Raw genomic sequence first — 11916 nt, forward strand, 5'->3', positions numbered from 1 at the left:
TTAAAACATTGGAAGGAGACAGTGGGAAGCTTAAAGGGCAGAGTTAAGACACAATGACGTATGGTGTACATATTTCTATGAGTAAGTGTGTGAGTGATGTGAGATTACGGGGGATGAGAGATTAGAAGTGGATGTATGGTGTATTGAAGAACAGTGAGTGTGGACTCTATGTGTTTTGGCTCTTTCCGTAAATTTTTTCAAAAAGATGGGTCTTCAGTAATTTGCGGAAGGAAGCTTGCTCGTGAATTGTTCTCAAGTTGCGCTCATGTAGGAAAAGGTTGATGCGTGTAGCGTCTTGTATTTCAAGCCCTTGCAGTTAGGGAAGTGGAGGTTGAGGTACGTTCGGGATGATCTTCTAGCGTTTCTGGGTGGCAGGTCTATTAACTCGGACATGTAGGCTGGGGCTTCACCGTGAATGATCTTGTGGACTAAGGTGCATACTTTAAAAGTGACGCGTTCCTTAAATGGAAGCCAGTGTAGTTTCTTTCGTAGTGGTTTTGCCCTTTCATATTTTGGTTTTCCGAAGATGAGTCTGGCTGCTGTGTTCTGGGCTGTCTGAAGTTTCTTCAGTATTTGCTCTTTGCAACCTGCATATAGTGAGTTACAGTAATCCAGATGGCTGAGGACGAGGGATTGCACTAGGCTGCGAAAGACGAATCTTGGGAAGAATGGTCTTATCCTTTTCAATTTCCACATGCAGTAGAACATCTTTTTAATTGTTCCAACTTCCATTCCTTCCTTGCCTGCAATGCTGCAGCTCGAACCCAGGCAGAGATCCAACCTGAATTTTTTTTACGTACCATTAAATTCTTGTGGGGACAGGTAACATTTCTATTTTTACTTCTCTACTACAAAACATTTACATAGCAATATACAGATGAATAAAAATGATAGTGTCTTCTCTGTAGAACTTATTCAAGTCAACAGACAGAAATTGAACACAGAAGCTTTGTAGGAGGGATACCCTCTGTGAACATTTTAACTCTCAGGAAAGGCGTGGGGGGGGAGTTAAGATTCAAATGCAGCCTGAAAACACCTTTGAGAATGTTCTGAAAATATAACCTTACAATCGGTCTACCATATATCGCCTCTTTCCCCTTTAAATGAGCTCTCAGAGTTCACTGCTTGCAGTCAGCCCTCTCAAAGACCCTATGTATCTCGTCTGTCTCTGACTTATTACACTAAAAACATCAACAAGAAGGGAAGCACTATAACAAACACAAAAGTGGCTGTGGGATCAGGAAGGGGGATGTGTCTTCTTAAACAGTTAATATTTCAGCACACAGTGCATCTTAACAAGAACTAACAGGTAACTGTGGCACAGAGATACCATTTGACTGCCCTGACAATTTCATACGCCGAACACCGCCCTTCTCCTCCCCCCCGTCCGCGATCTGGCACAATTCCCCTCACACTCCTTCCTACATCCTACCTGCAAACTCATGCCTGAAATAAGACTCCCGTCAATTTCCTTCTCTGGCGTATCGACTCCCGCCTTCCTCTAAATTTAACACAACCACAACTCCTCCCTCCCTACCGGAAACAGGAAATTGTATCGGGGAAGGGGGTGGAGTCGGGGAACCAAGGAAGTTAGATTGAGAACAGGAGATGGTACGAGCCGAGGCTATCTAGCCCAAGGATGTTTAATAGACTGGAGTGGAAGTGAGCCTACCTAGTTCACTGTAAGCAAGGAAACCAATTAGGTTAATTTCTGTTTCTATTCACCCTTGCTGTCGTCATCTCTAGTACTGACTCAAACAAAGCAAGCAAACCTATGAGCTGCTGCTTCCCCGTTGTGGTTCTTATTGTTGGTCCATCTGTACCAAGTCTAAGCTGTTTCAGTTGGACAAGTATTGCCTTAAAAGGTGGAGGACAAATGTTATTTTTTTCTTTTGGTTTTTTTTACTTATTGGACAGCTTTTTAATTTATTTGAAAGCTTCACATATGTAGATATAAATATAAAATTGAATATCAACAGCTAAAAAAGTATTATACCTGGTAGAAACAGCAATTTTAAACTCTGTATTTTGTGCTCATTTTCCCACACTAAAATCTAAATAAATAAATACTCTGTATTCAGTAGCTGTCCGAATGGCAGTGAGGATATCCTGTTTCCTGATGGGTTCACCTTAACTGTTGTAATCTGCCTTGGGAAGCCTGGTGTTATAAAGATGATGGTGCATATTGAAATTAAATGGAAATAAAATTAAACTGTCATTGGGGCACATGGAATCACATCTTCATCTCTTTTGTAGAAGTTTACCTTTTAGATACACAAATGGATTATTCTATTTTTTTAACATGTTTGATGGGCAAGTGGTTTTATAAGTCAAAAATAAATATTTTGTTTTATGCAGATTTCTTTTGTTTAAACATAACTAAATGGGCTATAAGCCTCTAATGCAGTCGATTGGTTTTCTTATACTTTGTTGGTGTGATGACTCATACTGTGCAAAGACTCTTACCTCTTCTAAATAGTCAATAATAAAAGGAGCTCATTGTGAACACTATCCACCCTAAAAAGTTGTTTTGTGGCTGTGCATGAGGAATTGTGATATTGAATAAATAAGGGTATGTTTGTGTCCCTAGTCATGCATCCAAAGTTTATATAAGCCTTTCAAGAAAGATAATCATTTAACCTTTTAGTGGAACATAACCACAGAGGCATGGTGTGGTCACATTTTCAATACGGTAATACTATGGTCCAGCTAAGAAGCAGGTTATTTTGAGTTAGTCTTCATTGGACCAAATTTGTTTTCCTTGTGCCATCACTATCCAGTGGGTAGGCAGTGTCTTAAAAGGGGAAGATAAAGGATTTTTTAAAAACATTTAAATCACACATTATCCCAAGCAAAGCCAGGTTCAATGTGGCTTACATTTGAAAATACAGTGAGACAGAATAATAGAATTCAGTTATATCATGGGAGCAAATAGATGGATATGTCTGAAACATCTAACAACTACTACTACTACTATTTAAAGTTGAGATTTGAATATATACCCAACTAGGCATTTAAAAGTTTGTCCTTTAATATTCAGAAATCATAGCCACAAGTATAGGCAGTTATTCAAAGATTATCACATGCACACACCAGAACAGGCATCCATCACATTGCAAAAGTAAACAACAACTTCTACAGAGTACATCCAAAATTTAATTTTTATTTCCATCTTCCAAAATTCCAGACAGCAGATGCACAGATCAGCAGGACCCAAAGCACTCCAAAACAAGTAAAGTCAGAAACAGCACAGTTTATACATAATTATTCTACTACCCTTAGGAGTTTAAAAAGCAAAACCATGTACATGTAAGGTCTGGATAAACAAATTAAAACAAAGTTTAAAGCAAATGCCCATGATATGTAATATGTGGTAGCAATAATGAAACAATGATGGAATATTCACATAGCAAACAGTCTGAGAAAACAGATTTTTCCATATCATCAAGCTGATCAATCCATAGACTGGTGGGTTGTGTCCATCTACCAGCAGGTGGAGATAGAGAGCAAACTTTTGCCTCCCTATATGTGGTCATGTGCTGCCGGAAACTCCTCAGTATGTTCTCTATCTCAGCAGGTGGTGGTCACACACAGCAGCAGCTCTGGCTAGGCCTCCAAGCCTAATCCTTAGGTTTTGTTGAGGCCTGGGGTTGAGGGCTCTTTTGAGCAAGTGCAAACCTGGTGGTGCCAGGTCCCTCCTTTTCTCCCCCCACCCGCTGGCTCCGTTTAAAAAAAAAAAAATTTTAAACGTCTTTAAAGGCGTTTAATTCGACGTTTCTTTAAACGTTCATTGCAGCTACTCACTGGGACACCAGTTCGTTACAGCTCGGAGCGGCAAGCAGGTAATTTTACCTTTTTATAGCGGGCAGGGGGTTCCCCGATTCTTCTCCTCGTGGCATATGGCGTCGGAGGGCGAGGGCGCAAAGGGTCGCTCCCCGGATCGCTGGAGCGCTTCTAGAGGGGATGCGGGGGTTTTACAACCTGATTCGCCCTTGATGGGTGACAGTTTAGTGACCGATGAATGTCCCGGTCGTTCCTCCGGCGTGGCGGTTTTTTCCCGCCATAAACGCCCATCCCCCGCTCCTCGCCTCCGCCATCTTGGCCGGCCACGCGGCTCGGACGGCTTCTTCGTGGGCCGCCCTTGAGGTTGGAGACATTAATGCCATGAACGCCCTTAATTTGGGCGACGGCACAAGCGGCTAAAGTTAAGCGCCGTTCTTCCCGCGTGGCTCCTTCGCGGAGTTTCGCGCCGGACGCCATTTTGGATGCGCAGCATGTCTCTCCCCCGCTATTGCGAGCGCCGGTTGAGAGTGCGTCTAGGGCTGTTGCCCAGGCTGCGGAAGTGCACAGTCTGGGGGGTTTCTCCCCCGAGTTTGTTTTGCTGCTGCATCAGGCTTTCCTCATGCAAAACGCTGCCCCTGCTCCCTCTTCTGATAAAGAGGTTGAGGTTCCCAGAGGTAAACGCCCTCGGGTTGATTTCCAGGCCTTGGAGGACTTTGTCTCCTCCGATGTAGATGAGGGCAGCGTGTCTGAGGTCTCCCAACGGTCCTTTGCGGATTCCTTGGAGGAGATAGATCCCCGCTCGGATGGAGCGGATGACCCCTCTGCAGCGCGGCTTTTTAGCCCAGAGGATTTGCCCAACCTGTTTTTACAGGCCATGGACACTTTGAAGATTTCCTCTCCGGAGGACGTCTCTCCCTCAGCCCCTGTTGGCTCTGCCATTATGCTGGGGACGAAGCGCCCGCCTAGATCCTTCCACGTGCATGATGCCATGCACACCTTAATTGCGGCTCAATGGGATGTCCCGGAAACGAGCCTTAAAGTGGCTAGGGCTATGTCCCGCCTCTATCCTTTGGCTGTGAGTGAACGGGAGGCCTATCTGTGGCCTACCATGGATTCTTTAATCACTGCGGTGACTAAGAAAACGGCGTTGCCGGTGGAAGGTGGCACGGCCCTAAAGGACGCCCAAGACAGAAGATTGGAGGCGGCCTTAAGGTCGTCCTTTGAGGCAGCTGCTTTAAGTTTGCAGGCCTCAGTTTGCGGCTCCTATGTGGCCAGGGCGTGCCTGACTATGGTGCAGCGGGCTTCCCCCTCGGATCTTTCCTTGAGGGCTGATTGGCCGGCCCTGGAATCGGGCTTAGCCTATTTGGCAGACTTGCTGTATGATGTCTTGAGAGCCTCAGCTAAAGGCATGGCTCAGACAGTCTCTGCGCGGCGGTGGCTTTGGCTGAAACATTGGTCTGCTGACCACGCCTCTAAATCCCGCCTGGCTAGATTGCCTTTTAAAGGCAAGCTGCTCTTTGGGGTCGAGCTGGACAAAATCGTGACCGATCTCGGCACGTCTAAGGGCAAGAAATTACCAGAGGTCAGGGCTCGGGCTAGTACTCGTCCCGGTACCTCCAGAGGACGGTGGCTGGAAGCCCGTCGGTACCGCCCGGGCAAGTCGGGTTCCTCTGCCCCCTCTTCCTTCAAGAGGAATTTCTCCCCCAAGCAGCATTCCTTTCGCAGAGACCGCCGTCCCGGAGGTGCTCCCTCCGGTCCTCCCCCAGGGTTTCGTACCCAATGACGGGGCCTTGGTCCACGCCCCAGTGCAGATTGGAGGACGGCTGTCCTCGTTTCTGGGCGAGTGGACCACTATAACTTCAGACGCGTGGGTGCTGGAAGTCATCAGAGACGGCTACAAGCTAGAGTTCTGCCAACCCTTAAGAGACGGGTTTGTACTCTCTCCCTGCAAATCTCCGGTCAAGCTGTGGCAGTGCAGCAGACCTTGGACAACCTGATCCGCCTGGGTGCGGTCGTTCCGGTGCCAAAAAATCAGATTGGCAAGGGACGTTACTCCATTTACTTTGTGGTTCCAAAGAAAGGAGGTTCTGTCCGGCCTATCCTCGACCTCAAAGGGGTCAATCGGGCCTGGAAAGTGAGGCACTTTCGCATAGAGACTCTCCGCTCTGTTATAGCGGCAGTGAAGGCAGGAGAGTTCTTGGCTTCCTTGGACATCAAGGAAGCGTACCTGCATATTCCCATCTGGCCTCCTCTCCAACGCTTTCTGCGTTTTACAGTCCTGAGACGACACTTCCAGTTCAGAGCCCTCCCTTTCGGGTTGGCTACTGCTCCGCGGACCTTTTCCAAAGTAATGGGGGTCATAGCGGCCTTCCTGCTAAAGGAAGGAGTACAAGTCCATCCTTATCTGGACGACTGGTTGATCCGAGCCCCCTCTTATGCAGAGTGCGGCAAAGCTATGGGCCGGGTAGTTGCTCTTGTGAGCTCCCTGGGATGGATCATCAACTGGAAGAAGAGCCAGCTGCGCCCGACTCAGTCCCTGGAGTATCTGGGAGTTCGATTCGACACCCAAGTGGGCAGAGTGTTCCTGCCAGACAATCGGATTGTCAAGCTTCAGGCTCAGGTGGACTAGTTCCTAGTAGCCTCTCCTATTCGGGCTTGGGACTACGTGCAGCTGTTGGGCTCTATGACGGCCACGATGGAAGTAGTGCCCTGGGCCAGGGCTCATATGAGACCACTACAGCTATCTCTGCTGCTGCGCTGGACTCCGATGTCGGAGGATTATGCTGTGCGCCTTCCCGTGGACCCAGCAGTGCGCAAGGCGCTGAGCTGGTGGACGCAGACAGACAAGTTGTCTGCAGGATTGCCTCTGGTGACCCCGGAGTGGATTGTCGTCACGACAGACGCCTCTTTGATGGGCTGGGGAGCCCACTGCTTGGGAAGGACAGCGCAGGGGCTCTAGTCTCCTGCAGAGGCAAGTGGTCTATCAACCTCCTGGAACTCAGAGCCATTCGGTTGGTGTTATTGGAGTTCATCCCGGTACTGGTGTTGTAGCCTGTACGGGTCCTGTCGGACAATGCCACGGCTGTGGCCTATATCAACCGCCAGGGAGGTACCAAGAGCGCCCCTCTAGCCAAGGAGGCTATGAGTCTTTGCCAGTGGGCGGAAGCGAACCTGGAGCAGCTTTCAGCGGCCCACATTGCCGGAGTCATGAATGTCAAGGCGGACTTTCTCAGTCGCCATACCTTGGAGCCCGGAGAGTGGCAACTATCTGCTCAGGCGTTCTTGGACATCACGAAGCGCTGGGGCCAGCCGAGCCTAGATCTGATGGCGTCATCGGCCAATTGCCAAGTGCCGCGCTTTTTCAGCAGAGGACGGGACCCTCGATCCCTGGGAGTAGTTGCTCTTCTCCAACAGTGGCCGATACAAGAGCTCCTCTATGTGTTCCCGCCCTGGCCCATGTTGGGCAGGGTGCTAGACCGGGTGGCAAAGCATCCCGGCAGGGTAATCCTGGTGGGTCCGGATTGGCCCAGACGTCCCTGGTATGCGGACTTGATCAGGCTCTCAGTCGACGATCCTCTGCGGCTGTCAGTGGAGCAGGGCCGGTTACATCAGGGTCCCGTGGTGATGGAGGATCCCTCTCCCTTTGGTCTTACGGCCTGGCTATTGAGCGGCAGCGTCTGAGGAAGAAGGGCTTCTCAGACAAGGTCATCGCCACTATGCTGAGAGCGAGGAAACGCTCTACTTCTACTGCTTACGCCAGGGTTTGGCGTATCTTTGCAGCATGGTGTGAAGCAGGCTCACTTTCTCCCTTCACTGCTCCAATTTCTTCAGTGTTGGCGTTCCTGCAAGAAGGTCTGGAGAAAGGCCTGTCGCTCAGTTCCCTTAAAGTCCAGGTAGCGGCTCTGGCTTGCTTCAGGGGCCGCCTGAAGGGTGCTTCCCTGGCTTCGCAGCCAGATGTGGTGCGCTTTCTCAAGGGAGTTAATCACCTGCGCCCTCCTCTGCACTCAGTGGTGCCTGCGTGGAATCTCAACCTGGTGCTAAGAGCATTGCAGAAGCCGCCTTTTGAACCCTTGTCGAGGGCATCTCTGAAAGACCTGACGTTGAAAGCAGTCTTTTTGGTAGCTATCACTTCAGCCAGAAGAGTTTCCGAGCTCCAGGCGCTCTCATGTCGAGAGCCTTTTCTGCAGTTCACTGAGGCAGGAGTGACTATTCGCACAGTGCCTTCCTTCCTGCCCAAGATTGTTTCTCGCTTCCATGTGAATCAGCAGCTCTGTCTCCCTTCCTTTCGTAGGGAGGACTACCCAGAGGAGTACTCTGCTCTTAAATATCTGGATGTGAGACGAGTCATCTTCAGATACTTGGAAGTGATCAATGATTTCCGGAAATCGGATCATCTGTTTGTCCTGTTTGCAGGTCCTCGTAAGGGTCTGCAGGCTGCTAAGCCTACAGTGGCAAGATGGGTCAAGGAAGCCATTGCAGCGGCTTATGTGGCCGCGGGGAAGGTGCCGCCTATCCAGCTGAAGGCTCACTCCACGAGAGCTCAGGCGGCCTCGATGGCAGAGGCCGGATCCGTCTCCTTGGAAGAGATATGCAAGGCGGCAACTTGGGCTTCGGCTCATACATTCTCCAAGCATTACCGGTTGACTGTGGCTGCACGGGCGGAGGCCCGGTTTGGAGCTTCAGTGTTGAGGTCAGGGATTTCTATGTCCCGCCCTGGGTGAGTACTGCTTCGGTACATCCCACCAGTCTATGGATTGATCAGCTTGATGATATGGAAGGTAAAATTATGTATAATCATACCTGATAATTTTCTTTCCATTAATCATAGCTGATCAATCCATAGCCCCTCCCAGATATCTGTACTGTTTTTATTCTGGTTGCATTTCAGGTTCAAGTTTAGTCTTCAGTTACTTCAGAAAGACTTCGTGTTCAAGTTCTTCCTTCACTTGGATTCTTCAAGAGTTGAGACGAGTTTGTGTTACAGTGAGCTGCTGCATTCCTCTCCCCTCCGTTTTACGGGGCTGGATTGAGATTTAAATTCTGCCGGCACTCCCTCCCGCTTCGTGCGGCTGTAGGGCAGCTTTGTACCCCTCCCGCTTCGGCGGTGTTAGGGTCAGTCAGCTCCTCCCGCGGTTGCAGGATAAGCCAGATCCCCCCGCATCGGCGGGTGTGGTGTCCCTCCCCCGCTCCGCGGGGATGAGCTGGACGGATTCCCCTCCCCCACTTGTGTGGGGATGAGCTGGGTTAATTCCCCTCCCCCGTTTCGGCGGTGGTGAGCTGGGCAGAGTGTCCCTTCGTGGGTGTAATTCTCTAAGTGCTGAGTCCTGCGGATGGAGCTTTGATATCGACATACTGAGGAGTTTCCGGCAGCACATGACCACATATAGGGAGGCAAAAGTTTGCTCTCTATCTCCACCTGCTGGTAGATGGACACAACCCACCAGTCTATGGATTGATCAGCTATGATTAATGGAAAGAAAATTATCAGGTATGATTATACATAATTTTACCATTTTCCACTGAACATAATTAACTTTGTATGAAGTTGGCTGCTAATATTGTGCAGAACTGGACAATGCTGGCACATTTAGACTGACTCTGGACTTCTGCATGAAGGTAGCTCTGCCCTCATTATTTAATATCTTTCTTTTAAATAGTAGTAATAAACAATATTAAGTGCATTTTTCTAATATACCATTGCAATCCACAAAACAAAAGGAGCAAGTTCCCACAGGAAAAAAAAAGATTTGAAATGCTCCCAGGTTTCAACCTAATTCATGTTAAATGTGGGATATAACTGCCATAAATAAGTAAATAAGCAGTGGAGGAGTGGCCTAGTGGTTATAGCACCAGTCTTGAAATCCAGAGGTGGCCAGTTCAAATCCCACTGCTGCTCCCCATGATCTTAACCCTCCATTGCCTCAGGTGCAAACTTAGATTGTGAGCCCTCCTGGGACACTGAAATATCCAGTGTTACTCACCTTGAGCTACTACCATCATTTATGTTAGAATGTTACTGAAAAAGGTGTGAGCAAAATAAATAAATAGAAACTCTGAATGTTCAGCACCCAATTCTCATAGCATGATGTCTGTTTTAGTGGTCCTTTACTAGAAGAAAAAAAATCTTTGCACAAATATAGCACATGCTGGGGTGTCCCTATGACCAACCCCTCAAAATGATTCATTGATTACAATTTATAACAAATTACTACTCTACCTATGAAAAGTTATTCCTTTATTAATTTTCTTTGTGTACATCTGTATGCTACACAAGCTGACATGTTTGAAAATATAAGTGAGATTAAATAAAAAATACTACCAACAATAAAGAATGACAACATAGATGCTGCAGCTCACAGGTTTGTTTTGAGTCTACTACAGATGACGGCTGTGCTGGGGAGTGGAAACAGAGATTAACCTAATTGGTTTCAAAGTGTTGATGTCACTTGCAGGCTCATTTTCAAACGAGAAGGACGCCCATCTTTCAGACACAAATCGGAAGATGGGCGTCCTTCTCACAGGGTCGCCCAAATTGGCATAATCGAAAACCGATTTTGGGCGTCCCCAACTGCTTTCTGTTGTGGGGACAACCAGAGTTCACGGGGGTGTGTTGGAGGCGTAGCGAAGGCGGGACTTGGGTGTGCCTAACACATGAGGATCCTTGACTCATAATGGAAAAAAAAAGGGCGTCCCTGACGAGCACTTGGACGACTTTACCTTGTCCTGTTTTTCTAATTAGATTGTAAGCTCTGTTGAGCAGGGACTGGCTCTTCATGTTCAAGTGTACAGCGCTGCATACATCTAGTAGCGCTATAGAAATGATAAGTAGTAGTAGTAGTAGTCTTACAATCAAGCCACAAAAAGGTGCCCGAACTGACCAGATGACCACCGGAGAGAATCGAGGATCACCTCCCCTTACTCCCCCCCAGTGGTCACTAACCCGCTCCCACCCTCAAAAAAACTCTTTAAAAATATTTTGTGCCAGCCTCAAATGTCATACTCAGGTCCATCACAGCAGTATGCAGATCCCTGGAGCAGTTTTAGTGGGTGCAGTGCACTTCAGGCAGGCGGACCCAGACCCATCCTCACCCTACTTGTTATGTTTGAGAAGGAAACAGCAAGCCCTCCAAAACTCACCACAAACCCACTGTACCCACATCTAGGTGCCCCCCTTCACCCTTAAGGGCTATGGTAGTGGTGTATAGTTGTGGGTAGTGGGTTTTGGGGGGGTTTAGGGGGCTCAGCACACAAGGTAAGGGAGCTATGTACCTGGGAGCAATTTATGAAGTCCACTGCAGTGCCCCCTAGGGTGCCCGGTTGGTGTCCTGGTATGTCAGGAGGACCAGTGCACTACGAATGCTGGCTCCTCCCATGACCAAAGGGCTTGCATTTGGTCGTTTCTGAGATGGGTGTCCTTGGTTTCCATTATTGCCCAAAATCAGAAACAACCAAGTCTAGAGACGACCATCTCTAAGGACGACCTAATATTTGGGCATCCCCGACCGTATTATCGAAACGAAAGATGGACGTCCATCTTGTTTCGATAATACGGGTTTCCCCGCCTCTCCACCAGGATGTTTTGCGAGGACGTTCTCAGCAAATCTTGGACGTCCCTTTCGATTATGCCCCTCTTGGTCTCTTATCTACCTCCTTGTTGAAACCAATTAGGTTAATCTCTGTTTCCACTCCCCCCCCCCCCCCCCCCCAACCGTGCAGCCATCATTCCGTACACTCAAAACAAAGAAGCAATCAAACCTATGAGCTGCTGCATCCTCATGGTCATTATCTATTGTTGGTAGAATTTCCTTCTAACCAGCCAAATTTAACCGGCTGCCTTTTAATCGGTTACATGTAGCCGGCCAGAAGGTAGGCAGTTAGAATCTTGCCGGCTACATGTGGCTGGTCAGAATCTAGCCGGCTACCTTCTGACCGGCTACATATAGCTGGGTAAAAGGCAGTCGGCTACATGTGTGGCTGGTTAGAAGGTGGTCAGCTACATGTAGCGTGGTCAGCTACATGTGGCCAGTTGGAAGGAAATGCTACCAACAATAATGACAATGAGGATGCAGCAACTCATAGGTTTACTTGCTTTGTTTTGAGTGTACTAGATGATGGCTTATGTGCACATGTGGA

At 48.3% G+C, this 11916-nt stretch overlaps 1 protein-coding gene across 2 annotated transcripts in view; it reads right to left on the minus strand.

Annotated features, from left to right (window-relative positions):
- The window catches only part of LOC115471403 (kinesin-like protein KIF20A), a 47107-nt gene extending 45595 nt beyond the window's left edge, over nt 1-1512 (minus strand). For both annotated transcript variants that reach the window (XM_030205105.1, XM_030205106.1), the window contains exon 1: nt 1433-1512. In XM_030205105.1, coding sequence (XP_030060965.1) covers nt 1433-1444 — 12 coding nt within the window. In that variant the 5' untranslated portion in view covers nt 1445-1512. The remainder of the gene's footprint in view (nt 1-1432) is intronic.
- Nucleotides 1513-11916: the final 10404 nt, after the last annotated feature.

This window comes from Microcaecilia unicolor, chromosome 5 (genome assembly GCF_901765095.1).
Source record: "Microcaecilia unicolor chromosome 5, aMicUni1.1, whole genome shotgun sequence".
NCBI classification, from domain to species: domain Eukaryota; kingdom Metazoa; phylum Chordata; class Amphibia; order Gymnophiona; family Siphonopidae; genus Microcaecilia; species Microcaecilia unicolor.